This window comes from Lichenostomus cassidix, chromosome Z (genome assembly GCF_008360975.1).
Source record: "Lichenostomus cassidix isolate B80296 chromosome Z, HeHo_3.0, whole genome shotgun sequence".
NCBI lineage: Eukaryota > Metazoa > Chordata > Aves > Passeriformes > Meliphagidae > Lichenostomus > Lichenostomus cassidix.
Window position 1 is genome coordinate 21,204,656 of NC_139511.1, and position 21,307 is coordinate 21,225,962.

The window sequence follows — 21,307 nt, forward strand, 5'->3', positions numbered from 1 at the left end:
ATAGTGGAAAAGCCAGACTGAAAAATTTCTGTAGTGCTGTAAGAAGAGTTAGTCTTGGAGATACTGGTTCCTCTAAGTGCAGCCTAACTTAAACCAAACCAAAGGAAATATATTTTCCTGCTCTAAAGATCTGTAATGATTGCTTGCTCTCACACCTCAAATCAACAAATGCAGTAATTCAACTTAAATTGGGCTACAAGCTTAATGTTAAATAAAGCTGCAATTTAAGAGCTTCACTTGATCTCTAACTAATATTTCCTCCCTGCTCATGGCCTGGTCTGTTAGCAAATGCTTTACAAATTTATTAATGACTAAAACAAATTAGCCTTATTACTTGACAGACCTGGTATACTGACTTTCAGCTTCCAGGCTTCCAGATCAGATGACCTTCTCCAAGTCAAAATGCTGAAAATACTAAAAGCACTGGAATGAACAACAAAAGTGCCACAGTCCTCCTCCGTGGCCCTGATTTTTATTCATGAGAGCAAACACAGTGACTCACTGAGCAACAATGGCTAGCCAAACAGGACAGAGAAGATTGTGCTCTGACCTCTACATTTAACTTATCAAAGTTTTGTTCCCTGCAAAATACTGAAATTTGTTTGTGCAAGTTACACCACTCACTCCACATTCAATTCTGAATGTAATACTGTATTTTCATGACTCTTCCTGAAAGAATTAAAAGTTGATAAACACAATTATAAGGAGAATTTCTTATGACACCACAAATATTACCCAGAGCTGTTGTTATCCTAATGAGCTAAAGTGTCATCAATTTCCTTCTGCTCAGACTTTTACCAGCCCCTTGGCTTCCAGTACAAGAAAACAGTAACAAAAAATAAAACAAGTTTCTATCAAATTTCCCCAAATCCTGAGATTAAATAATTTCTTTGTCTTATAACTGATTTAGAATGCAAATTTCCTTTTGAATTTACTGAGACCCACATTCACAGCAACATTGCTTAATTATTAGTTTTTATTTTGCCAAGGATACAGACAAGTTTATTAAGCCCATCAAACATTTGGTAATGTACTACTGATAAAGAAAAATATGGTCCTAACTTCACTAAATTGATCCAAAGTGAAAGACTTACGCTGGAGTGTATTTGTCTACTGGTTGTTAAGCCTCACATATATACCCACAAAAAAAAAAAAAAAAAAAAAAAGAGTAATTTTGTTTTTAAAATTTATGGAACTTCACTTGTTATTTCAATGTTATAATTTTTAACTTGCAGTCTGAAGACCAACTGTGTATCTGTTGGAAGCAATAACAATGAAATTATATATGTGTAAGTAGATGCAAAAATTGCTGCCATTTTTGCTTAAAAATTCCCACTGCAAATTTCTTATTACAAACTGATTTTATAGTTCCGCCAGTCACATTATACAGGTTTTAAAGAACAATGTGAACAAAATCACAATAGCACGCACAAAATGTAAAGTTCTTTAATAGTCACTAAGAACACTGCTTTCAATCACTTCAAATACGTCAACGCTCATTTTACCAAACAGATATCAGATAACAGCCTGGTTTAATGCTCCAACAGACACACTCATTTCACAGCCTAGGGAGAATACAAAGGGGTGTAAACATACTCAAATATGTTTATAATTAGACTGCATATAAAAGACACAATTCTTACATAACTTTCACAGCAGCGTTCTTCTCGCGGAGATGTCAGTGCTCATGTTGCTGCTCATTTTGCAGCAATCAGCTTCTGTGCCTAAATGGGATGGGTGAAGTGGCCTGTTACTAGGGAATGCAGCTACAAGCACTTTGCCGTGCACTATCTCTCATTATTGTGGTCAGGAAATGCAGCAGAAACTAAATCTGAAAAAAGAAATGCTATTAAGAATACTTTTTCGAGGTTACTACTTAGAGTAGTAGACTCTAGTTTGAGGGAGAAATATTCTTAATGCCACAACCTACTGGCTGTGCACTTTACATTTGTTTATACTAAAGAGGAGAGCAACATTTTATATCACATCAGTGAACTTCAATCAAGCAATATGTAAAGAAACAAGGCACAGCACTGCCAAGCACTTAAAAAGTCACACCTGAAGCTCATTAACATCTTCCTTGTCCTTTTATGAAAATTACACAGTATAACATACACTAAAATTTTTCTTGTTCCTATACTGGATTTCAAATAAGAACAAATGACAAGTTCTTTTTTTCATGCATCTTTTGATTTTTCTTTACACAAACTTGCCACTAGCCAAAGGGATAAAAAACTCAATGTCCATTTTATTATAAGTTAAGGGGATCAAACTAAAAATATATTTTATTACTACAGATGACCAGACACAATCACAACTTATCAAACTCAGCTATGCCTACTCTTTTTCCCATGCAAATTACTACAGCCACTGAAAATGGAAAACTGTTGTTTTACATAGGCCAAACATATTCTTCAGATGGTTTATAATCTGACCAAATCAAAGCCAATTTCCACACAAATAATCATGACGTGTTTTCTCAGAAGGCTTTGCCTAAAAAGATACTGACAACAGGGATGTTCTGTAAAATAGAATGTTTTCTTTTCCATGACCTATGGACCCTTGTTGAGACTTCATAAATTCATTTTCACAGCAGTGATGAAGAGAAGAAGTCACAGAAAATTCCACTCAGAAGTTAAGAATTTTGAAAGGCTATAAATTACTGAAAAAATGAGTTTTAACTGAAGCAGCTTAAACAACATTTACTGCAGAGGTTACTCCATTTCTGCTATAATGCTTTCTTCACTTTGATCTTTAAACCAATGACTCATGAAAATGATATCTTCAAATTTACAGGCCACCAGTAAGTGGGTATTTAAAAAAATGTTGTACAACAATAAAGCAGGAACCACAAGCACTTCTTAACCATTTGAACTGTCAACTAATTAATTATGATACTGAAACAAAGGCCTATTAAAAAAAACAACTTTGCTCTTAAAAAGGAGAGAGGAGAAAATGGGAGAAGGAGAAAAAAGAGGGGGAGGCAGTTCTAGTGAGCAAGCCAAGCAGCATATTGGGGAGAGAGGTTCAAGAAAATGTATTATGTTTGCTCAAATTAACAGAAGCATTTCTCCACCACCCCATTCAGAAGGAAAACAAAGTAGGGCAGCTTTTCTTGCCACAGACTGGTGCCCCTTAGCTGGAAGCAGCTCCAGTTGTCAGGTTCCTGTCAGCACGAAAGTGCACCAACACTTCCCTTGTCCCACCCTTTTGTTCCTACTTAATATGTGCAGTTTGTTCAGCAGTCTTTGCTGTTAAACAATTGATTTTTCCTTGCCTCCTCTGCTTTAGGAAGAGGCAAAAATAGCAGGACTTAGGCACAAAATTTAAAGCTCATTTCCTGTACCTTAGTGCCTCATTCTTTCACCTCCTTGTCCATAGGATTTAGCTACCAAATAGGTCTTAATCTGTAAACAAATGATTTGCTCTACAATTAAGCCATTCACTTCCTTTTTTTTTAGCCCCCTCTCTTTCTTTGGCTGCTTGGCTGCTGTCCAATGTGGAGGCTCATAGGTTCTTCTATTATTTACTGCTGGTTAAAAGGCAATAAGCTCATTTAGAGTTTATAAAACTATAAGCTATCAACCAAAGCACTTAATGCTTCTCTGAAGCACCGTGGGTTTTGCCTGAAATATTAATAACATGTGGTTGCATGTTTTTATGTGTGTTCACATACCTGTGGATGTGTGGGGGTAGTTTTTTAAGTACCGACCTGGTTATTCGCTCTGCATGTCTTTAAGTCAGTTATCGTAAGCTAAAACTACGTGCATTTCATCCAAATTTTGACTCTATACTTTTTTATCATCAACTGACAGTCACAGGAACCGTGATTCACCATGGCTACAAAGCTGAACCTCAAATACTTCAATGTTGTATGAGGAAAAAAATGCCATGCTACTGCAGCATGTCACAATGTTTGCAAATATTGTTTCTTTATAGAGCGATGTTGTGAATCACAGGAGTCTACTAGAGTAAGTGAAAGAGAAATAAATAACATGTTAGCTTTTTCATCTCTGCAGTTAAAAGTCACTCAAGACTCAAGAGAAAATAAAAACATTGAGATAATTTTTATTTATCTCTATTTTTACATTTTTGTTCTTGCTCGAAAATAAGTTCTTGAGGATTAAAACCAGAACACAGCATGTGTATATTTGTCTTCACACAGATGTTTATACATACAACAAAGGATTAGCAGGCTACCACCTCAATACAAGACAGTAAAGACAATTAAACTTTTTTTTTTTAAAAAAAGCATGTCTATGTGTTTTTAACACTTAATATGTTAAATTAGTAAAGTTTTGTAAATGGAAAGATAAATTTAGAGGTGTAAATCTCATTTAGAAATGACAGGCACTTAGCCATTTCAATTTCAGCAATATACTTCCAATGAAGTTCTGCAAGCCTATTTAAAGTCTATTACGGCTGCTGACATCAATCTGCCAGGCTTTAGAGTGCTAATCTCCACTAAAGATTTTCACCTACAAGTTTAGCTACTGGTGTATTTGAATTAAATACTTGTGTTTCTCTATATAGGCAACTACAGACATAAGGCATTAGAGGTGGCTGGGCAATGGAGCAGAATTGTCACGGAGCCTCTGATGATAAGTTTTGCCTGAATAAGGAGTGAAGTTCAGACTCCCATTAGATTCCAGTCCTCTCCTCTGTGTTTTAGTCCTGATTTCCACACTTTGCACTCAAAATCTCACTTCTTCCCTGGTGAATAAAACATATTCCTATTACAGCTACTCATAGGATGAACAGTACAGGAAAACCTTGGAAACTTAGTTTAGATACCATATTTTAAAGGTACACGTATGCACTCATGTATATGGATGTACACACAAGCACAGATCCATACAAAAGGACACACAAAAAGATTTTAATTAGCTGTACCTATTAAGACTCACCAGAGATCAAATGAGTCTCCTTCCCTTCCCCCAGCCAAATGACAACTTCTGAAGTTGCAGATAATAGGGTAGCAGTCAGACAGGTGTCAGGTGAGTATGTTTGTCCTGAAAAACCACTTAAAGGCTCCAAAAATGTGCCAACCCCGTAGAAATGAAGTGGTTCTTATCCTGAACTGACACAGCAATCACATCCAGATTTAACCACTAATTACGTTTATTGTTAACTTGTTTAATTTATCACGATACAATGAACCCTCAATAATTACCAACCAGCTGAAAGGGGTTTGCGAAAATTAAAAGTAATAGGCATTTTAAACCTTTAAGAAATATTTCAGTCTGAGAAAAAATAGAAATCTTGGATGTAGCTTGAATGTAGTTGGCAACTTTTCCACCTAGAGTAAATCTGAAGGCTCAAAAATAAATATTCAAGAGCATTAATTTGTTTCTAGATGTGTGCGTGCAAGTAAAACAGCAGCCATAATGTGGAAATTTGAGTCACATTTTGCAACTAATTGGAAGCAGATTAGAATTCTGCCTCAGGGGAACATTGTCAAACTAGAAGCTGGAGCAAATGAAGAAAGAGGTGAAAGCATCGTGAAGAGCTGACAGATTTACAGTGCTCAAGGCAATAAACGGGTACTAGATGAAAATGAATGTGCTTCACTGTACTGCATGCAGTTTTCAGTCATATCTCAGCAATACGAGCATACAGCCATGAAACAATTATTTTCAGAGAGATGGTGAAGGAAAGAGCAAGAATGAACAAAACACTATTCAGGTAGCGTGCAAAAAACCCTATAAACCATACAGTGGCTCAAGTTGTTACAAGAATAATCAAATTGGTCATAGTGGGTCCTGTTTTGCAACCTGGACTCATCTCAAGTAAGAGCTTACACAAACATAACGCAAGGAACTACTTACTTGAGTAGAGAAAGGACAGTAAGCCCTTGCTCAGTGTGAGTAAGAGTCAAAGCATTAAGCTTTTAGGGGAAAAAAAACAAACCAAAACACAGATTTTACATTTTTAAAGCTAAAAAAACACAGAACCCTGCAGACAGATAAATCAGAGGCAGAAGGGGAAAAGCCCTTTTAGGGGGTGATTAGGAAAGGTTGAAGGAGATTACAAAATGAAAATAAAGTGCAGAGGCTAATGTACCAATGCTGTAATGGAAACAGCTGCTAGCTTTCTCCTTCAGTGTTTGGCATCCATTGCAGCATCACAGGAAAGACTGTTAAAAGATCTGGACATGAAATGTAAATAAAACTATTAGCCAAAACTAAGTTGCTGTATTTATAAAACAGTAGCAGCTCTTTTTTTCTTGTGTATGTACGTGTGTGTGTGTGTGTGTATGAATATATATGTGAATATCTATATTGATATACGTACACACACATACGTGTGCACATATCTGTACAGAACCCTGTCCTTAAACAGCGACTGTTACATAATATTGCACCTTACTATTGGCTGAAGTGGGCAAAAACATCAATTTAGGTTTTCAGTAACACTGGGTGTGGAACAACTACCTTCATTGTTCTCAAAGTGCAGCAGTATTTTCCCTTCAAATTCCAGAACTCCAGTGCAATATAACATATAGTGCCTAACATTAAACCCAGGGCAAAAACTAACCTTTAAAACTATATGTCAAATGTGTTCATTATATCCATAAATACTTCTGGAATATTAGATCCTTGTAGTCAGTGCAAGCTAACTAAACAAATCCCTCAACGTTTACTAAATCAGATTTTAAATTCCTACCAGCAAAACAAAGTTCAATGAAGTAATGAGGCCCATTTCTAACTGTATTTGCTTCTATTACCTTTCATTAAAGAAATACAGATCTAGTTTCATTTCCCTCCTTCAAAAAGAATTGGCAAGAACATGAAACTCTGAAACATGCAAATACTGCCATTACTTCACTGCTACAAGCCTATAATAAAGCACAGATTTGATAGTACTATCCGTGTAGTGTGGCGAACCACACTCAAATAAACAGCTCTCCATGAAGAATGAAAACCCAAAGGCCAAACCCTTCCAATTCAAACATTATTGTTGCTTTTAACATAAGCCATCCACAGAAATCAGCCAAGGAGGTGACAGGAAATCCAAAAATAATTTGGTCTGGCCCTGCACACTATGAGAAAGGAGATTACAGGTTGCTTTTCACTCTTACTGGTTGAGGGAAGTGGTGAAAACTATGAAAGCTGTGCTTACGTAACAAGCAACCATGGTACCCACAGACCTATTTCTACCATAGTTCAGCACAGCATCACTGAAATTCATCAATAAAGGTGGCATTTGAATAGCATGAACTTGTGTTACAGGGGGGATGGGCTTAACAAAACCCCTGAATTAATTCAATGGATAATGCAAATGACTAAATGTGTGCAAAATCAAACTGTCTAGTGAACACAGTTAAAGAGGCCAGATGTGCCTCAAAATTTCCTGGGAAACAGAGTCTAAACTTGGTCCTTTCTTTTATCAGAATGAAGAAAGCAAGCCCTCCGAGTTTACGAAAGTGTGACCAGTTGGAGCTTAGTCTTCTGTTGCTAATTGAAGCATGGAAAAAACAGCCAGTTTCTGAGGGTAAACTACAAACATCTACTTTTTATATTCCACTGCCACATGATGAAAAACAGAATCAAGCTGACTGGTAGAAATTTGACTGGCAACCAAAGACCAACCTATTATTTCAAACTGTTATGGGAAAGCAATAAAATTGCTACCAGGTCTCCTCATGTTACTCTTCAATAAAAAGAAGCCATCGGGGAAATAAGAGGAAAAGAAAACACATCAAAACCTCTGAAGTTTCTTTAAGTAAAAATACACTTCTGTGGTGTTATGCCATCTGCTTCTTGGTTAACATGACAAGACAATTCAACAGCTAGAACGCTAGTGTTTTGAAAACACTGAGTAACCACAATCAATAGATTTAAGTTTGCTCTTTTGACTGCAAAAACTACATTCACATGCCATTGTCGGCATATGTTTCAAACATCCTCGTGAGGTCATTTTCCTTCCCTTATGATTTGGTGGAGTTCCTCTGGAGACAAACACCCCAGTCAAGGTGCATTTGTGCACCAGAGTGAGATTTAGGCTAGGAAGACTCAAAGTCTGTAAGAAAATAAGGGAACCAAATGTTTGGTTTGTTTGGGGTTTTTTTCTGAAGATCAGGTGATGAAGATTTCTCATAAAGGACATACAACTGAACATAATACAATTTCACTTCAAAAATAGTGAAACAAAGAGCTTCACATTTAATTCCCAGTAGATGTTACAGGCAGAAGTTAGAGAAGTTGATCCTTTCACCTTGAGATTTAGCAGTATTTGTCAATTTACTACAGAAGGAGACATACTATAAATCTCTGTCACTAAATGCAACTTTCTAACTTGCAGTGTTGGCTTAAGATTTCAGAAAATTTAATCAACACTACAGTGACCCTTAGAGCTGGAGAACCTGTATATACACACGTGAATTCTAAAAAACTTAAGTTGTTTAATCAAGTAGTCTTATATATATATAAGCACATATATTATGGACGTGTACATGTACATGGGGTGTCAGAGCAAACTACCTATTCCCACTCCTTGATATTTCTCTCAGCTTTTTCAAAAAAGAAAAAAGAAATTACAAAGAACTTGCTTGTCAGTCAAGTTGCTCTGAATAGTTTTACAACTCTTCATTCAAATGTAAAGGCTTTGTTCCAATTGCCAAGACCATTTTGTAAGAGTTAAAAGAGAAAGTGCAACAGAGAAAGCTTACTGAAAGCCTACAGCACATCCAGAAGTCATTATCTGACCTTCCTCTTTGCCCAAATGGCTACTCGTTGCCTTCAGTAAATTGTGATATTAAATCAAGAATGTAATAATTTTCAAAATATCCTGATTTAAAATCTCATTTAAGAAAACCCCTCAAGTCCTGCTATAACTACTGGTAATTATCTTTATTAAAATGATCACATTTCAAACATATTTTTAAGCAAATTAAAAACCAATACATTGTGTTATTGTTCACTTTGGTGAAAGGCTGCATGGAAAAAGAGTGGCACTGGGCAGAAACACTGGTACAAAAAAAGAGAAAAAGAAAAAGGTTTATGAAATAGAAAATATATATACATAAATTTTTAAAAAGGTATTAACTTTTTGCAACTATGTCATCGTCAGAAATTTTCATGAAAACTGTTTTGCTCTTTTTCACCCAACAGAAAACATTATGTACTGATTTTTCTTCTAGCATATCCATATATATTTTGTGATTGTTAAGAAATAAAAATAACTGTTTGATATGTAAACACACTAAAACAAACACTAGTTTTTAGCAAAAAATATGGCCAGCCCTTCAACTGAAGCCACTGCATCCACAGGTGTGACCCTGTCTGAGGACTCAGGGGAGGATGTATTTCTGCTGTAAAAACTGAAGCCCAATGAAGAAGTCAGACAATCTCTCCAGCGATTCAGGGAACATAGTGATATATCACCATGTGCATTAGAACATCATACAGGGACAATATAAAGCTGGTAAAAGGCTAAGCTTATTATAAAAATAGTAACCTGGCTGTTGGATCATTGGTACAAAGGATCTTAGCTCAGACCATGGTAGAATCTAAAACTTGGTTATATTCAGCAATTCCCACTGTATACCATGGAACCCATCTGGAAAATGCCACATGCCAAAATTGAATTCTGCATTTGAGAAATACAGACCACGTTGCAGTAACACAAAGCTGCCTAACCTGCTGCACAAGCAGTCTAACCTTTTTCAAGGGTAGGTGAGAGAAATCCAAAATATATATATGTTCTTATCCATAATGGAAATAAAGGTGAAGATAGCTAAAATGTTGGTATTTCTGCAATGACTCCCCTGATGATGCTCATAAAACGTGCTCAGTGTCACATGTATCAATAACACTGTAAGATGTGAAGAAACACAGGGGCTTTTTTATTCTTTTAGAAATGCAAATTGCACGGATAACACAGGGCACATAAAGGGGAACCTGCATTCAACGTGCAAAGGATGTGTCCAGTTAACAGAAAGCAGACCCCGGGCTCACTCACTAATGTCTGTACTATGGAGATAACCCATTTCTCATCCGGGGGAAAAAAACCAAAAAGGCACCAGTTTTAGCATGCAAAAAACCCTGCACATTTCAGATTTATGATTTACGTTGTTGTCGATAAAATAGCTTTCCAATTATGAAGGAATGCATTCTGCATTAATGATCACAACAAGGGGTCCAAGCTTTACTCTTCTGTCAGAACTACAGCAGATCCTCCCCGCAGCTTCACCATTAACATGTCTGTTTCCTGTCAGACCACTCAGAGATAACGTCATTTATCTCAGGGCGGCACAAGACCAGTCATTAGCTTCAGTAAAAGATCTCAAACAAAGGCCGGATGGCGTTTTATCCAGGGCTCATAAGCTGCAGCCAAGAATCTCACTGCCTAACATTTTAGAACAAGTTATCTTTAAAAGAGTGATTTTCTCCCTATCAACAATTCTAGAACACTTCTCTGAACAGCAGTGAAGTCTTCATGGAAAATTTTAGTAAATGGGTTTATCACATGCAATTAGGTGCCTGATAAGAGCTTGCTAAAGTTATCCTTTGAGAGGTTGGTGTGAATTTTTTTGGTTGTTGTTGCTGCAGGGGGGCAGGTTGTGGGGTTTTTTTTCCCTTCCTTTTACTTCGTAGGGAAAGACAGAGTAAATCAGGTTCTACCTCAATAGCAAGACCTTTGAAGAACTGACCCTTATTGTGTTTGCCTGCAGGAGGTGAGTCACTATTATAAATTCTTCAATGACTGAGCTTCTGGAAATCTCTTTAAATGAAAGTGGAACTGGTTAACTGTATGTACGAACATGTGTTTTCACAGTCTCTCTTGTATTATTGCATTTCAGAAAGCTTCTATAAAGTGCCAGGTGAACTTTCCAAAATAATGATAATAATAATTAAAAAAAGAAAGAGAGTCGGAAAAATACAAGCAAATCTCAGCTATTCAATTCCTGGGCTTATGCTGAAAACTAGAAACAGATGGTACTTTCCACGTTACTTGAATCTGGTTATTGAACACCTCTATGGTTACAGGAGATTTTGCTTAGCACTTTTAACATACATTTCATTTATTGGACTATAAAATGCTACTTTGGAAAAACAAGTCTTTATATAGCTATAATTAAAACAGTCTTGCAGGAAAGCCCTTTAACATGGAGAACATGGTTAACCTCGTGACATCTGGACAATCAATCCTTTCCTTTTTACTGGGTATTTATGAAGTTATTAAAATTGTAAAATTACCAATGCCCAAAGTGAAATATTTTTCCAGTAGTTCCGAGTATAGTTATCAGCTTCCCCACTTTATTTGACAGATGTTCTAGACCAGCCTCCATTGTGCTACACTAACTCTTGCTTTGCACAGGAATTCAATAGCAGATCTGGTCATACATATTGGCAGAGGTCAGCAGGTTCACACGGAAAGCTTTCCTCGGCCAAAGGGCAACACCTCTTCACCCAGCTCAAAAAGCACCGTCACACTACTAGACAGCACTACAGAACTTTAAGAACCTTGAGCTGTGCTTATTGTTAGACATCCATACTTATCAGTGTTTTTAACAGCTAAATCCCTTATGTGGCTTTCAAAACAGTTTGCTGTCAAACAACAATAGACTTTGTTCTTTAATTACAGCAAGTGACCTCCCTGCCCTTTTATTTCACAGTGAATAAACTACACACAAGGCCGGCAAGAAAAGTACATGAAGAGCATATCTCCATAACATCATTAATCAAAGCATGTACTTAAATTATCTACATCAATAGGTGAAATTCACCCAGATTCCTGATGGCATACAAAACACTCTCAAATGCTAACACTAAAACACAACAAAAAAAGTGAAGATAAAATAAATAATACCAGCCAACATGTTAATTTGCTGAAGACAACTTTCAAATGTGAAATGCAGCCTTAATGAGAAGCACTAAGCTAAAAAAAGGAAGAAAAATTCAATCCTGGAGTATCACTAGACCAATACATTTAGAACTGTAACTAAAACCCCTCTGATTACAGCTTTGTATCTTCTGCATTAATTTCATGTAAACATGCTGATTTTCACATACCAAATACAGTTTTCCCATATCTCAGAGCAAATTGTGACTGACTGAATACCAAAATCTCCTCACAATGCACACAAAGCAAATTTTGTAGCTATTCTGAACACTTTTCAATGCAACAGCTGTTAAAAATACAAAAAACTCAGCTGAAACAGATGAAGAGCTCATGCTGACAAACAGACAGTAACTGTGCTAAAAATGGTATGGATGAGAAATGGAAAATGGAGACAGGTTTTAACACCAAAAATCTTAGGAGTGGTTAGCCTACCTGTCAAAGCTACTTATTCAGACATGTCACTGGTGGCTTAGCCACAAAACAGACAGCACGAATATAGCTCAAACATCTTAGAATTATAGCATACTTTGACTTTATACACATATTAGGGGAGTGGCGACTTTTACAACATTCTTGCGGTTTTTGCATAAAAGAGCCAGCAGAACACAGTCATTGATTTAATTAGACTCCATAAGATCCAATTTATCATGTTTTACACGACTTTCTGCAGCAAGGAAACACAATAAATAGACTAAAAATAGAAATGAAACATGCTGTGAAAGCTAAACAGTGACTACAACTCCTGAGAATCTGCTCCAAGCTCTTCACAGATAGTAAACAAATGCAGTATTATATTCCACACCACATATAAAGACATGTAGATTTTGCATCAGCAGTCAGGAACTCATTTGATTCTAAGAGGAAACTTCAAAATTCATGAGGCATGTCTTGCACAACAGTAAAATAACTGAACGGTGATTTCAACATGCAGGCTGAAAATTATGTATTTATCTACAGATACAAATATCTGTATTTACCTACAGATACTTGCTTTATGCAAGTACAGCATATATGTTCTAGTGTATAAACAGTCAAAGGAATAACAGCTCAGGAATCTAAAACCTTTAAAGAATTCTTTCAGTGACTATTAATCATTTGGGGAAAAAAAAAAAAAAAAAAGCCAGAACAAACATAAAACCCTCGAGTGTTACCAGTTGCCACTGGCTGGACTTAAAAGTATCAGCCATTATCAGCAAAAAGCTACATTATTGTTATTGTTCCTCTAAAAGGGAACATTCTTGGCTAAGAAAACGCTAAGGGACATTACTTAAGACAGCAAGCAAGCACACCATTGTGCCAGACAATGGCCAAGGCTGCACGACTGTGATGTGCAAAGCCTGTATTAAAGTCGGTGTGTGCCAACAGCAGCGGCTGTTGCTGGAAATGCAAGCTCCAGACCTCCTCGTGGAGCGACATCTACAACACACACAGTGTGCCACCGACGCTGAACTCCTCCATACATGTTTGCTCTGAATTTGCATACCATCCCATTTACATTGCACATAAGATTGCTCGTACGTATATGGATTCTTCATACAATTTCCTGTGTGACTAGAGTTGAAAGAACACAAAAACGGGAGAAACCACACCACCCTCTAGTCTCTGTTGCCATGGCAGCAGCCTTTGAGATACTGAAATGTTCAGATTGCCAGCTAAACAAAATTGTTGAATGTGAACATTTGGCTGAGAGATTAAAAGGCTAAGGGGGTTGCAAAAGGGCAGTACCTCCCACATTCCAGGCAGCCACTGAATCCAATCAAATGGCTCTGACTCTTTAACCACAGCCATTGTGAAGACCGGATTAGGGCAATTTATCTAGATAGTTAAAACAGATTAGAGAACTGCAATTTGAAGACTATTGGCAACAGAAGTAAATGCCTACTGTACTAAGTTAATAAAGAGACCATGAGATTTTTGGACACCTTTCTGCCGTGAACAGCACTTTTCATAAATCAAAGTGCAAACATATACACATGAATTACACAGCAATCTGGTTTTCTCATCTGCATTTAGACAAGGTCATAAGGCTCATTCAAATTCATCCATAGATATGCTATCTTAAAAGCAATAATATGCATGCATACAATATGAAATTTAATTTGTTCCTTGCCTTGAACAGAATCCCTTGAAATTATCTTCCCGTACTAAGAAAGATCTGGTATCACGAACACCCAAATCTAATCCTCTAGTCGACTACAAAAACTTCACCACTGAAATACAAAAACCTGGTAACCAGTCATAAAAAGACATAACTCCCCCCCCCCCCCCCAGAAATCTTCAGCCCTCCCAGACACTTGCAGACCATACAGTTAACGCCGACCCGAAAGTTTCCCCATTGCCAAGCATTCACTCAGGGAAGTTGTAAAAGCAGCTAATTTAAGACCAACATCTGACAATACAGTAACAATCTAACACCCTGAGACTGTTCATTTGGAGTGTGTTGGTTTGCTTTACTTTCCAGGCAGAGCAGATTGTCTTTGTTTAACAACCTGTAGAATTTATCGTACTTGTAATCCTGGGCCAACATTCGCCCTCCAGTCCCCCAGAAGATGCCTTCTGCCCTAGGGACAGAACTCCCACCAACACCAGAACATCCTTGAACCAGCAGCTGACAAAAGACAACAAGCTCTCCCTCCACCCTTCCCAAAGAATAGAGTAGTGGCCATCTACTCATACAGAAAGCACGCTTCGTAATATAATGAAAGGAATAAAACCACACAGCCCTGTCTGATTTCTTTCATACATTTCAACCACTCAACAAACAAGCAGTTCAAATCCAGTGTGGCTCAGAGAGGAAAACTCCCCCAGACAGGAGACAAACTGCTCCCCTCTGTTCCAAAAGCTGTTTTCAACACACATTTCTCAGCACAAGGTGCATTTCCCTCCTCCCAGCATCGTTTTTCCAGGAAGAGAAGAGGCACTGCCTGTCTGCTGGCTCCTTCCTCCCAGCTGCTACACCAGCTTCTGGGGCCTCTGGGCTACAGTGCCACGGGAGCCCCTGGCACGATAAGCATCCTTCATCTCCACGAAGTGCAACGGCAGAGCCCAGGTCTCTGCCGGTACCTCCTGTTTCCTCTCCCCGGCACAACCTCAGCTCCAGGCAGTGGGTCAGAGAAGGGAGAGGGGGTCCTTTAGACTTAGGAGAGCAATGGCCACGAATGGCTGCTGATGTTGTGGAAGAGAGTCAGCACATACAAGACCTGCTGCTCCTGGAGCCTGAGCTATGCACCCCCAGCCTGCGAACACATGCCATGCCACTGGTACTGCTGCTCTCCGCTAAAACTGGGGACAGCTCAGTCAGGGTCATCTCTGTGTTTCTCCTTCTGGGCAAGTGCGATTAAAACGAACAGACAAAACAAACGAACAGACAAAACAAACGAACAAACATTCTCCAGGTCTGACGACAGGGAGAGCAAATCACGAGGAAGAGCAGCACACTGGAAACATGGTGTCTTCCGTGTAGGTAAAAGGTCTCTGGGTTGGTCTTTTTGTTTTTTGGGGGGTTTTCTTGAAAGGAAAAGAGGAAGAACATATGCATGTCACAAATACACAGCAGAGAGGACAGAGGAGCTAGACACACAGTCATGGGACACTCACGGGACAGTTATTACAGACATGGGGAAACACAGAAGAGGTGGAGAGGGGCTTTGTCCTACCTTTTCTGTTTTCAATTTCTTGATTCGCCTGTGGCTCTCCTCCTCCTCCTCTTCCTTCTTTACCAAAATAGAGTTTCCCATTAACCCTGAATCCGGGGTACTTTTGCTCACCTCCCCCACAGCAGAGGAGGTGCAGTGGAAGGGGCTGCTGCTTCCACCACTGCCTCCCTTGGCCCCAAAGCCATAGAGGTGCCCAGAGGGAATTTGGCTATTGCCACCCCCGCTGCCATTGGGGTGGCCCTGCTGTAGGTCATGCTGCTTGTCCTTCCTGGATTTTCCTGCATCCTTATCCCGCTTGGAGCCTCTGCTGCCCGGGGCTTTACCTGGTTTCTCCTCTTTGTTTTTCCCACAAGAGGCAATGGTGGTGGTGTTGCTGGTGTTGTTATTATTGCCGTTTGGGTTACTGCTCATGCTTTGACCCAGTGCTGAATTCATGCCAGCTGCCTCTCCAGGGCGCCCTTGGACTTCCTGCCTTTTGCCAGCACTGCTGATCTCAGGAATCCCATACAAGGCAGCAGAAGGCAGAGATTTATTAGCATCCTTAGAAGTTTTACTCCTTTTCACTTTTGATTTGCTAGTCTCTTTGTGAGAGGAATTCCCCTGGGGAGCAGAGGACTGAACAGAAGCGAATTTTAGGCCATCAGCTAAGGCTGAGGTAGCATTAGCCCCACTGGAAGCCAGACCCCCACAATCCTTGGAGCTGGTGTTGCTGCTGCTGGTGGTATTAGAATTATTCATCTCAAATTTCTGTCTGTCCTTCTCCAAATCGGCGTCCAAATCGATTATTAAATTCCCAACACCAATTTCCCAATCATCGCCACTGTCATAAGTGTCAACTGCGTTTGGATCCACACCTTTTCCTGCAGTGGAAGTGTTCAATGACATCCTGAAGATGAGATCTCTAGAGTAAAAATCCGATGAACTTTCCTTTGGAGATGTGGGGACATTCGTTTATCTCCGTTGGGCTCTCTCTTAAGTTCAACTCTTCTCGTCTTCCTCCCCCAGGTGTGTCTAGGCTCACAACCTGCACTCCACGTCCACGTTGTCCTGTGAGGAGGGAAAAAGTCAAGTATTTCTTGTCTGGGTGTTACCACAATACAACGTCACTCAATAAAGAGGGGACAAGGTAGGGGGGAGCAAAAACATTCACCATTGCCACATTCTTAAGTTTGTTAACCCAGAGGCAGAGGCTGTGGTGTTTTTACAATGAGCACCTTTAATCTAGTTGTATACCAACACCCACAGTCTCTCCTAACAAGCCAAGTCCATAAAAAAGAGGAAGAAAAAAATTAAAGAAAGAAAAAAAAAAAGACAGAAAAATATTATCTACATTATTTAAATCCACAAAGCTCAGGAAATACAGTCACTGAAGTGGTGCCTAGCTGTTGGAGCACATGTTGTAATCTAACTCCTTGGACCACCACCTAGGCATGAAAAGGAGAAAAGGAAGGACATGGATTCACTCTTCACTGCATTCCACGGATTTTGTGGCTTTAAACCAGACCCTTGAAGTTTTGTGACTCTCCTATATTATCTTTTACCCCCTTCCACTTAATCTCTTGGGGGATGGGGGAGGAGAGTGCTAAGGGAAGTGGGAAACCTCATTTTCCCTGCCACAATACACCTTCTGTTAAAAACAACAACCTACAAACACCAATGTTTACTGGAAAATATTAAAGTCCATAGCTTAAAAAAAAAACCAAAAAGGTGAGAAGAAATAAAAATTCTCTTTTCTTTAAAACATTATTCTTAAGATAACAGTTCTAAAAGCAGCTCTAATGTATTCCTAGGTCACACAATTGTTAGGTCTGTTAAATATAGTATTACTGACTGTACAGGAAACTGATTAAGACATACACTTTAAGTGATCTGCACCAAGGTGGCCTCAGTGACCGCAAATGAGTGTGTGTTTGACAAAGCTTAGTTAAAACGATTTTTAAAGGGATCTCTCCCTTTTACAGTCGACTGCCGAAATATTTATACATATATATGCATAATGCTTACCTTTAATCCTTTATCATTTTTAATTAAACCAGCAAATCAAAATGCTGTTCCCACTCGTCTCAGCAACAACTCTGTGCCTCATTTTACTTAAAGAGCAAGTGATCAAGAAGTAGAAAGCAAGTATCATCTCAGCCAGTATAAATCGGTCAATAACATATCTCCCCCTACTTTGGCACACGGATCAGAAGTCCTTTTTTTTTGTTTGTTTGTTAAGGTTTTTTTCGTCCTTGCTTAAAGAGAAAAAAAAAAAAAAAGAAAAAAGAAAAAAAGGAAAAAAAAATGCTGTGCCTCACAACTTTACCAGCTGGGAGGTAATATTTCACATTCAGAAGTGAAGCATCAAGGACCAGATTTTTGTTTGTTTGCTTTTCCTGAATAAGCACCGAGAGGTAATAATCATCACAGAATACTAAAAAAAAACCAAAAAATAGAAAAGAAGAAAAAAAAAATGTTTCCCCAACTTCACACTCCGTCTTCAGCCCCAGACCTGGGAGCCATCCCGATCAGTAAGTAATGATCCCATGAAACAAACCTACAGGCGCCCGGGTGTTACAAGACAGAATGTGCTAACATCGGGATAAATTAGTGAAAGGGAGGAAGGAAAAAAAGAAGAAGAAAGGACTGAAAATCTGGGCTGGATTCCGCCTGTTAGTTGGGAAGTGGCATTTTTTTCGCCCGTCCTGACAGATCTGATTTCTTGAAGTAACTTGAGGGGAAACGGGCGGGGGAGGCGGGGGGAGGGGGAAGAGGGGGGGCGAGGAAGAGGAGGAGCGGGAGGGGGAATCACTGATCTGATAAACCGGTTATCAAAACATTTTGTGGGAGTGCAGCAAGGACTGCGTGCTCTCAAACGAACTGAATTTTCCCAGGGGTAAGATTTCGGGGAGGGGAGTGCCTGTCCCCGTCCGTCCGTCCGTCCCTCCCCCCTCCAGCCTTAGATCAGCGCTTTTTAAAAATGGAAATTAAAAAGAAAAAAAAAAACCAACCAAAAAAAACCCCAACACACGCACGTATCAGTTTCGAATTGCTGTCTCGGGGGGCAAAAAAAAAATAAGAACGAAAAACCCGTGAGCTTGGGCTAGTCAGTCATGCGGTAAGTAATTCAGTAATTAGAGTCCGAGGAGATAAAGCAGACGACCTTTTTGTCAGGACAGATCGCTCCCACCTTATTGTCTCAGCAAACCTCGCAGTCTACCGTTATCACCCCCTCCCCTATCCCTCCCTCCCCCCCTGCCCAAGTCAGACGGTCTCGGAGCTTCAGCTTAGTATTTTTAATTAGCCGGCGATGGGAAGCTAAAAGCCGTAATGAATTGCCGGTGGCGGGAGGGCGGGGGGAGGGGAGGCGCGGCGGCTCCCCCCGCCCGCGTCACGTGAGGCCGGCGGGCGCCATTGGCCGCCGCCGCGATGGGCGCGGAGCGCGGCCCGCCCCGAACACACCCGGCGGGCGGGCCGCGCCCTGCCCCCGGCCCCGGCCCGCCGCCTCTCCTCAGCCCCGGGGTGCCCCCCAGCAACGCCGAGCCGAGCCCCCCGCCGCCTCCCCGGGGGGCGCGTTTACCTCGGGGCTCTCCCTTCCCCGCGCCTCGGGGCCGGGACAACGAGACGGCGCTGGAAGCGGCCGAGCCGTCAGCCACGGACGGACGATCCCAGCCCCACCCCCCAGCTCCAGCCTCGCGTTTCTGGTGTCTCGGTGTGACAGGCGAGGTGCCTCCCGGTCTGTCGGTGCCCCATCGCTCCTGCTAACGAGCGCCGTGCTCTCGGGGCCGAGGGGGGCGGGGGAACGATGCAGGCTTGGCTGCAATGGTGTCACTTTTATTCCCCCCCTTCCCCCCGCCCTGGGTTAGCTAAAACCCAAAAAAGGCACTACGCTTTAACGCCCCCCAAGTGCACCGTCAAGTATGATTTGTGTGGCTACAGTGCTTTTCACCCTCTTAGTTCCCTCAAATAACTCACCCTGTTCGTCGGATTGTTTAGGGGATTTTTAAAAAAAAATTCCCAGGAACCCTAGTTATCTCAACTCCCAAAACTCTTAACACTCCCGTTTGCAGAGAAAAAAAAAAATCCCCTCTAAGTGCTATAGACACACCACGCAACCGTACTTACGGTCTGTATTGGATCGAGTTGACCTTTTCCTTCTAACTGCATTGAGTGTGTTTTTGTTGCAGCCGCTTTTTATTTTAGGAAAAAAAAATTCTAATGTCTCCAACAGATTTATTGTGTTTGGAGGAAGAGAGCACCAGATATCATGAACCTTCCTTTCTTTCTAGAAACAAATTAAAACAACCAAAAAAAAAAAAAAACCAAAATAAAAGAAAAAGAAAAACGGGCCAGAGGAGGAAAACCCGGCATGTGTGTCTGTCCCCTCCCAGGCTGACACACAGGCACAGGGGACAGGGGCGCTGCCCCCACGGCAGCGGCCGAGGCGGGGGAGTGGGAGCCTCGCTCCGCGCGGTACCTGAGAGGGACTTTTCTTTGTTCGCGATGCCCTTTCGCTGCCGGCCAATCAGCACCCAGCTTTTATGAAACCGGGCGCTGCCATTGGCCCGCCGCTCCTGCTGCCTGCCGGCGAGGGCGAGAGACACAAACACGCACCCGCTCACACCCCCTGCTCCGCGCACACCCGCGCTTTGTACCCTCGCTCTCACACGCTGTTCCCTCTCACGCACAGACCCTCGCTCTGCAGCCCGCAGCCTGCACCCAGCCTCCTTGCTGCAGCCACATACAAATCGTGTTTCCCATTTCAATTATCCTACACAACATTTAGGGCTTAGGGAGAGGAAAAGAAATGAGGGGAAGGAAAAAAAAAAAAAAAAAAAGAGGGGGAGGAGAGGGGGGAAAAAAATAGAAAACCAAGGTGGAGAGTAGCTCTGCCAAGACTCACACGTCGGGAGGAAGACTCCCTCATTTCGTTTTAATTTAATTTCAAGGCAGTTTTCGAAGCCATGATGAATGATTTTTCTGTGCCGGTTTCAAAGAGGCAATTTAGAATCTCAGTCATAATTTTTAAATGCCCCCTCATTCAAAATTATAACAGCTTGAAGCCAGCGAGAGAGGGTTGCTGTTACACATGTGCGATTATTTTCGTGCTTAGTGGAGGAGAAAAGCAAACAGTGTCTGGAGGATGGGGCTGAAGGGATGTTCAGGGTAGAGCAGCACCCCCACCTCTGCTTGGGGGTCACCGAGACGCTGCTCCACTCTCGGATCAGCCCTCTTTCTTGCACTCACTTTTTTCAGCTCCTCATGTATTTTATTACATGTTCGTTTTTTACAATATGGCTTAAGTTAGGCAGGTCGGGTTTTATTCTTTCTTTCTTCCCTTCTTTCTTTTTTTTTCCTTCTCTTTTTCGGAAGGAAGGGGAGCAGAAAATAACCCTTTTGTTTCCAGACTGCTGATTTACTGCCGCACGCACTGAAGTGTGAATGCCAGCGACCCTATAACTACCACGTGAACATCCTTTCACAGGAATTAGTAACACAAATCTTCCCTATCGGGCTTTGTGTAGCTCGAAAATATCCCCCTTAATCATTCCTTTTGTTTACGTTGGGAGCCATTATGCTACACCACTGCGTTAAATTGCGTTTAACCCTTCGCGGACGGCGGAGGTGGGATGGGGACGGCGGCGGCCGCCGCCCGCAGACACGGGGGGGTCGGGTGGTGGGGGGCCCCGCAGCACCCTGTTCCTTTACATAGCCTTAAGCACGATCTACTCTTTTTTTTTTTTCCCTCTTTTACGCTTTTTTTCCCCCCCTTTTTCCCTTGATCTCGCTGGGACTGATCTCCCTGTGAAAATCGATACGGGATG

The 21,307-nt window shown here is 40.8% G+C and overlaps 1 protein-coding gene across 3 annotated transcripts in view; it reads right to left on the bottom strand.

The window, feature by feature from the left end:
* ZNF608 (zinc finger protein 608) overlaps positions 1-19,994 on the bottom strand; it is an 85,094-nt gene extending 65,100 nt beyond the window's left edge. The window contains exons 1-2 of one of the 3 annotated variants that reach the window (XM_085041898.1): positions 19,608-19,994; positions 15,504-16,550 (exon numbers count right to left, since the gene is read on the bottom strand). In XM_085041898.1, the coding sequence (XP_084898024.1) occupies positions 15,504-16,388 (885 nt within the window). In that variant the 5' untranslated portion in view covers positions 16,389-16,550; positions 19,608-19,994. Of the gene's footprint in view, positions 1-15,503; positions 16,551-17,507; positions 18,704-19,607 lie in introns of those variants that run through there. The other 2 variants (XM_085041900.1, XM_085041897.1) reach the window with 2 other exon arrangements.
* Between the last annotated feature and the right edge of the window lie 1,313 nt (positions 19,995-21,307).